Genomic DNA, 8,109 nt, shown 5'->3' with positions numbered 1-8,109 from the left:
TCTGATAACTTGGAGTAAGAAAGATCTCGAGACCCCGACGTTTTTTTATCTTGAAGTGATCTTTTGTTTCGACCACGATCAGTCCCTCCATCAACGGTGAACTTGTTTGCTGCTCGAAAATTTCTGCCATGGCCTTCGATACGCTCGTAGGGCAAAAACCGACCCCTCGTAGTCCGCCTATTTGTGTCATAGTCATCATTTGATTTTTCTCTGTTCTTCTCCCGTCCTTTGGCCAATGATGTAAAACTTACCTGGTCATCTTGGGTCCTTATCTTTGACTCATCTGCCCAGGTTGTTGCTTGAAACTCAAGCAGGCTTTCCTTCAGCTTTCGAGAAGCGTCCGAACTTCTTGGATTCAATCCTTTGGTGAATGCTTCAGCTGCCCATTCAACCGGGACGACTGGGAGCAACATTCTTTCTTTCCGGGCTTGCATCTTTCTGGCCTCAGCATGAGCTTTAATGAAAGAATTCGCAAGCATCTCAAAGGAATCTATGGAATACTCGGGCAGTAATGAATACCATGTTTGGGCTCCCCTTGTGAGAGTTTCACCAAATTTCTTTAGCAACACAAATTCAATTTCGTGAGGAGCTAGATCATTTCCTTTCACTGCCATTGTGTAGGTGGTAATATGTTCCAGTGGGTCTGAAGTTCCATTATACTTTGGAACCTCAGGCATTTTGAAACGCTTCGGGATCAGTACTGGTGCCTCACTTGGCTTGTATAGTAATTGAATATACTTCTTCGAGTTTGGGCCTTTCAATAATTGTGGTGCGCCTGGAATTTAATCCATGCGAGTATTTACTTCCCTCATGAACCGTAAAAGCTCATCTTTGAATGAACTGTTCTCATTATTAAGACTTGATCTGCTCCGCCCAGCCCCATCGGAGCCAACTTCACCCTTGGGAGTGTTGTTACCGACCCTCTATGTTGTTTGGTCTGCGGGAACAATGGGAGGAATCAGATCGCGCCTATTTGCATTATTTGAAGCACCTGATAGCGCTTGCTTCAGTTCCATCATAACCTGATCCTACCGCGTGAGATGGCCTACAATGATTGCATATTGCTCTTGCAGGATCCTCACAGAATCTGCTACTTTCACCTCGTTAACATCATTGGGAGTTCTCTCCCGAACCTATCGAGGGTACCGTTTCTCATGCACCGGCGTGGCGTCATTCCCCTCATTGCGGGTGTCACTGATTGAGTCCTTGAAATGAGGTTGATCCCCTCGAATTACAGAGTTGTATGCATCGTTAACAGTGTTATCTGCCTTTTTTGCGATTTTTTCTAAGACAAAGTAGTCAAAACACGTTAGTAAAAAAACAAGGATCCATTTAGTTGCACGACTGTCTAGGCCCTACGGTGGGCGCCAAACTATTTATCCGTAAAATAATACAGTTGAATTTATACGTGGTTTCTAGACAAGTGAACTAATTTGATCCTAAAATAATATAATAATTGAAGAAATACACAATACTTATCCTTAGAATATAGATGAAATAGCAAAGATGATGATTCTGTGAATACGGTTTCCGAACACAGCAATGATGAGATCTAAAAGCAAGAAAATGAAATTGTATAAAGTTTTGTATAAAATATAGTATATGTTCTTGCCAGAAAATTCGTGTCCTTTACAATGGTAATTGAGCTCACTATTTATAGCTATGCCTGGGGAAAAAGGTCCTAGGATCGTGCCCTCCTTTAATGCCAATTATGAGGGTCATTGATGAAGATGTAACGTTGAGCATAAATGCCAAATTCTCTGTAACGGGCCGTCGCTCTTAATCCTATAGAATATTGCTTAGTAAATGCTACTGGGCGCAGGGCATTTAATACACTTTTATGAACGTTATCAGTTCCAGTGACAAGCGCAGTAGCTGCGTTCGGTCCTCATCCATTCTATCTTGTATTCCACGTGTCCTCCTTTTAGTCAGTCACGTATCATATCATATTTTACCCTATACAGATATCCCTTTTGTATTTCGAGAGTCAAATTTTTAAATTTTAACCGCAAATTCAAATATAGAATTTTTAAGTTTTTGTAAAAATAAATTTACCTGTTTGAAAACTTTATAAAATACACTATAAGTCATAATAATTAATAATTTAAAATAATTAAAAGACATATGAAAATATTATAATAAAAAAATATTCCTTTGATTCTCAAAATTTGAATTGTATAATTGTTTTTGGGACGAAGAAAATAATAAAAATATGAAAATGAGAGATGATAAGAGTTATTTCACATGTCCCTTCAACGTTAGTCTAGTAAAAGATCGGCTTTATATATGAATGGAGTCTCAACGTGTTCCTCCAACAAGAATAAATGGGAATTATAAGATGACATAGTTTCCCCATAGTACATGAAAAAAATGTTAATCTTTAGTGCAAATTAAAAAGGAGAGAAAATGTAATAGAAAATTGGAAGGAGAAAGCATTTGTTATTTAAAGCTAATTGGGCTAAAAAGGAAATTTAAAGAAGGTAATCAGTGAAATAATACTTTAAAATTTCAAAACGGCCATTATTCGGTTTGTTCAATAAGTCAATTATCATCAACCTAATGGAAGACTAGACTACAGCCCCATTTATGTGTTCTAGTTAATTATAAATATAGTTTAATTTAAAAATGGAGAAGAGAGGCTTCATACATGCCACAGAAAGTGATGTAGAAAGGAACAATTCATTTCTATGCCTTCCACCGAAGAAGAAAATGTGGAATTGTTTACTACATTTAATTAATTTACTTCCCACATTTTCCATGAAATTCGTACTGTTTCTTTACTTACATTTTTTTTTTAACTAACCAAAATTTTTATTAACGAGTGGAAAGAGTTGCTACATTTGGGTAAGGGGCAATCACCTGATCCTTCCGTATCTTTGTGAGCTTGGTGCACATGCTCTGTTGCTAGTTACTACAAAGAAAATACATAGACTGCTATCTAGCAGCACACCTTAAGGTAGTTCAAAATATATCTCTGAAGTTTTCCTTTGTCTAATTCGGAAGGACGCCATTTCCCATCTATCCAGCTGGTGCAGCCCTCTGCTTTGTCTCGGCAATCCAGTAAAGTCCGAAAATACAATGGCATGCTTGTGGAGATGGCTTATTGATGCTAGTTTGTCTGCGACTTTAATCGCTTTTCTGTAGCAATGCTTTATTGCTGCTCCTTTTTCACTTACAATCTGCTTGATTTTATCCACAATTTGCATCAGCCTCCATGGTGTGCTTAATTATTCATTGACCGCAGAAACTAATACCTTTGAATCAACTTTCACTATTATTTTATCCAATCCTCTCGATATACAATGTTGTAGTCCCAAGAGCATGGCATGCCCTTATGCCCAATTGCTCTTTCCTTGACCTAAGTATACTGAGTACGTCATGAGAAGTGTTCCATTGCAGTCTTTAATTACTCCACCAGCTCCACAAGCCCCTTCCACACAACTTCCATCATTGTTAAGCTTGTAGTAAAAAAGAGGAGGTCTAGACCACTTCACCACTTTGTACATTCTATGAGTAATAGGTTGGTCAACAATTCTTTGCATCTTTTCCCATGTTGTTTCCATCTGTAACTGTCAGAATTTCTGTTGAACCAAACATGAGAGATTGAAAGAGATCATAGCCATAGATCTTGGGATAGAAGGGAGCTCAGAGCCGTACTTGCTGGCACACCTTGACCTCCGCAATTCCCACATAATTATTTGCGGTAATATCTTGGCTATAAAAGAAGCTACTATATTTAAAACTCTAAGGTTCCACCAGGAGTGAAGTAGTTGTAACAAGTGAGTATCCCTGCAAGAAATACCAAATGGAGCACAAAAATTAGACCATATTATTTTTGCAAAAGTTCCTGAGCAGAATAAATGTTCGGCCGTTTCAGGGGTTGGTGATCTGCAACAGTAACATCTTGCCACCAAAGAAATACCCATCCTGGATATTCTATCACCCGTAGATTGTCTATCATGAATTGCTCTCCATGTGAGAAAGGTCATTTTAAAAGGGACTGACTTATGCCAAATCCCAAATCCTAATATCCGTAGTAGAAGGTCCCCTTCTCTATCTAAATATGTTCCATGTTGATGATGTCGTGAAGGTTCCTCTGCTATCTGGTACCCATATTGGTTTGTCCGGCTTGTCAGGACATAGGACCAAATCCATATTTTGCACGATATTCTTTAAAGATTCTAGCCAAGTCAATCCAGTATTGTTCTCATTCCATTCACCATTTACGAAGACATCCCTCAACTTTATGTCTTTGGGTCTCGCTTCATCTCCCAGATACTTGCAAAGTGGTCCTAGTGAAGTCCAATTATCATACCAGAATGATACTTCACCATTTCCCACTAACCATATCATATGCTCCTCTACTTTATGTTTGATCTTACACATCTGTTTCCAACTATCTGATGTCCCCGTGCTAGGTTTTTTGGCTACAGGGTGGTACCTACTGCCGTATTTGGATAGCATAAAGTCCCTCCACAGAGAGTTGCCCGTTCTTAGATTCCACCATATCTTGGATGAGAGTGCTTTACATATATCTTGTAAGCTCCTGAAATTCGCACCCCCATCCGCATATGGATAACATAAATTAGACCATGAAGCCTAGTGGTGTCTAACTGTGCCATTTGTAGAACTCCAAAGAAATTTTGCCAGTAGTTTCTCTATTGAACAAGAACACCCTTAGAAGGTTGTAAGGCTGATATTAGGTGTATAGGGAGGGCAAGAAGAATATGTCTGATCAAAGTAGCTTTACCCCCTGGAGACAATAACCTAGAGTGCCAGCCTCTTATCATGTTAGTTACTCTAGTGATCATCTCTGAGTAGTATGCAATCTGTTGCCTTCCAACAAACAAAGGGCAACCTAAGTATTTGATTGGAAAGTTTTGTTGTTGCATTCCCGTCCATCGCGAAATACTGTTGCCCACACTATCTGAAGTACCAGTTGTCATTAAGAAACAACTCTTAGTCTTGTTTACTAACTGACCGGATGCATCTTGATAGGCCGCCAAGGTATTCATCGCTAGCTTGATTGTTCTCTTCCTTCCACTAGAAAAAAGAATAAGATCATCTGCAAATGTAAGGTGATTTATTTGAGGGCCCCTTCTAGACATAGAGAAACTAGTGAAGTCTCTATTGTTGTGTAGGTTGTTCAGCATAATAGACAGGAATTCAGCACATATAACAAATAATGAAGGTGAGATGGGATCTCCCTGTCGTAGCCCATTCTCTGATTTGAAAAAATCGTATCACTGACTATTCACAATAATAGAGTACTAGTTACATGAGATATGCCTTCGAATCAAATCTACCCATTTCTCTGAGAAGCCTAGCTTCTTCATCACATGATAAAGATACGACCAGGCTACTCTATCATATGCCTTAGCCATATCTAATTTCGTGACTATATTACTCCATTTCATTGATTTTGGGAATTCATTTATGATCTCCTTGGCTAGCATTATGTTCTCTGAAATCAGTCTCCCCTTGATAAAGCCTAACTAGTTTCCTGAGATGATCTTGGGCAATATTTGAGCCAACCTAGCATTCAGTACCTTGGATGTTATCTTACTTAACACATTGCATAAACTGATTGGTTTGAGCTCTGACAATTTCTGTGGGAACTCTACCTTTGGCTTCATGACCAAACAAGTGTGAGAGAAGAATCTAGGAATGGTGGCACCTTCGAAGAAGGCCAAAACTGCATTGTGTACATCATCAGCAATAATAGTCCAATATTTTTGAAAAAATATAGCATTTAACCCATCTGGACCTAGGGCACTAGTCGGATCAATTGAATAAACACTTTCTATGATTTCTTCCAAGATGGGCAAGGCAGTTAACATGTCATTTTCTTCATCTGTCACTCTTAGATTGATACACTCTAATGCAGAGAAGTCATTTGAACCAGCACCATGATTAAACATTTCCTGGAAATGGTTTATAGCAGCTTGTGCAATTTCACTCTCCCCTTCTTTCCATGGTCCATTTTCATCTTGTATCTTTTGTATTGATAATCTTCTCCTTCTTCCTTTTATGACACTATGAAAGTATGCAGTGTTTTTATCTCCTTCCTCAATCCATTGCGCTTTTGCTTTCTGTCTCAATACCTCATCTTGTATTTTCAGAACCTGCATATATTTAGTCTTTGCTTCATTCAATTTAGACCTATGCGTAGATGTAGTATCAGCAATATATAATTCTTCCAAGTCTTTTATCTTCTTTTCAAGCCTTTTTGGTTCTTCATATATATCACCAAATGCTTCTCTCGACCAAGAACTCAATCTTTTAGTGACCCTCTTTAATTTCTGATGTAAAATCCATAGAGTATTACCATGTATAGGTTCCTGTCACTCCTCTTGAACTACGGAAAGAAACTCTTCATATTTAGACCATAAGTCTAGAAATTTAAAATATTTTGGATAGGTAGTGGTTGCTTTTCTCATGTTGAGTAGCAAAGGTGCATGATCTGAACAAACTCTAGCTAGATGTTCCACTGAAGTTTCTGAGAATTCATCAGACCATTCCGTATTAAACATCGACCTATCTAGCCTCTTCCATATAGTATTAGGGGGTCCTCTATTGTCGCTCCATGTGTACATAGAACCATAAAAACCTGCATCTTGAAGCCCACAATTATCAATATAAGATAGAAAATCAACACTTTTTTCTAATCTATAAGGGTTGCCACCTTTCTTCTCTGTACAATCAGTGATCACATTGAAGTCACCAACCACTCCCCAGGCACCTTGAATTCTGCTTGCTATACCTCTCAACTCTTCCCATAACTGCAGTCGTAAGTGAGCCTTGCACTTTGCATACACTACTGTCAAATACAATGGCGTAGAACTCATGTGTTGACTAATATGGCATGTTACCTGTTGTTCAGTATCTTCCACAATATTCACTACGTGGTCGTCTGTCCAAAAAAGCCATATTTTGTTGTTGTAGTTAAAAAAAACTATGTTGGATCCCAAGTTGTGTCTGATAACGTCTTATCTCAAAGACCTTGTCATGGCTTCTTGTAATGCAATAAATGTAAGATGATGTTGAAGTATGAGAGTTTTTAGTCTCTCAGAAGCTATTTGGGCCTTCATGCCCCTAATATTCCATGATAATAAACTAATCATGAGAAACATCATGGGTTAAAGTGTTTGTCTTCTTCTTATTTGCTTTTGGGGCCTTAAGTGCAAGCCATATAGGAATTGCTCCACCAGCCCCTCGCGATCCTCTCGGAGAAAGATTGTTAAACTTTGTTATCCTATCTTATACACTCTGTGAAGAATCTTCATCCTCGAAATTTAATAATCTGTGAAGTCTTCTTGCATATTCATCATCTGACCTGACCTCGACTTCTACATCCTGTAGTTGGAGCATATCTTCATTTAGATTATCTATGTTTCATCTTTCATCAATTTGTGTCAACATTGTGTTTTGCACCATATCATCACTTGGCATAATAGATCCCAACTTTGAGTACATCCCAGGAGTCTTTGCCTGGACGGCAAGTTCTATTTCTGTATTCAACATTCATCTCTGACCCTTAGGAGGAGATTTCCTACACTCCAAACTCAATACTGGAAAAGCCATATCTCCACCATTATGCTCCAGCATGTCAGATTCACGTAGTCCTTGCAAGGTGACCTTGGACTTGAACTTCTGCCTTTTCTTGGAAGTTAACTTTCTGGTTTGATGCTCAGATATAGTAACCAATTCTTGCCTTATTGCTTGCAATTGTTCTTCCATCTATTCAGGCGCTTGAGTACTCCTCTTCCTCCCTTTTTTTGACTTTGTAATCGAAGAAGTCTTTAATTCCCCTTTCTTATTCTTCTTTCCTTTCTTATGTTTCTTCATGGCCAAACTATCGCTATTTCTAGCAATTATCAGTGAAGCAGGGACATCTACAAATTCACTAGTTCCATTCACATGGTTTTGCATTATCATCAATGAGGCTTCCTCCGTTTCCTTATCTCCTTGCATTGGTGTGTCTTCACTAATCACTTGATTTTTGAATCAATGACCTCCATGGGACTAAAATCATTGCTAAGTTTTAGTGAAGTTACTGTATTATGTCGAGTTCCTTGGGCCTTTAGAGTATGTGTATTGCCACTTTCT

The 8,109-nt window shown here is 38.5% G+C and overlaps 1 protein-coding gene across 1 annotated transcript; it reads right to left on the bottom strand.

Moving 5' to 3' along the window:
• Positions 1-4,053: 4,053 nt before the first annotated feature.
• On the bottom strand, positions 4,054-7,740 carry LOC142171892 (uncharacterized). The gene is made up of 5 exons (XM_075235604.1): positions 7,536-7,740; positions 6,474-6,913; positions 5,550-6,302; positions 4,982-5,043; positions 4,054-4,546 (listed from the first exon to the last, which is right to left on the bottom strand). Exons 1-5 carry the CDS (start codon positions 7,738-7,740, stop codon positions 4,054-4,056), a joined length of 1,953 nt encoding a protein of 650 aa, XP_075091705.1.
• Between the last annotated feature and the right edge of the window lie 369 nt (positions 7,741-8,109).

The sequence above is a fragment of the Nicotiana tabacum genome, chromosome 17 (assembly GCF_000715075.1).
Source record: "Nicotiana tabacum cultivar K326 chromosome 17, ASM71507v2, whole genome shotgun sequence".
NCBI lineage: Eukaryota > Viridiplantae > Streptophyta > Magnoliopsida > Solanales > Solanaceae > Nicotiana > Nicotiana tabacum.
This window is presented reverse-complemented; position numbering and strand designations above follow the sequence as displayed.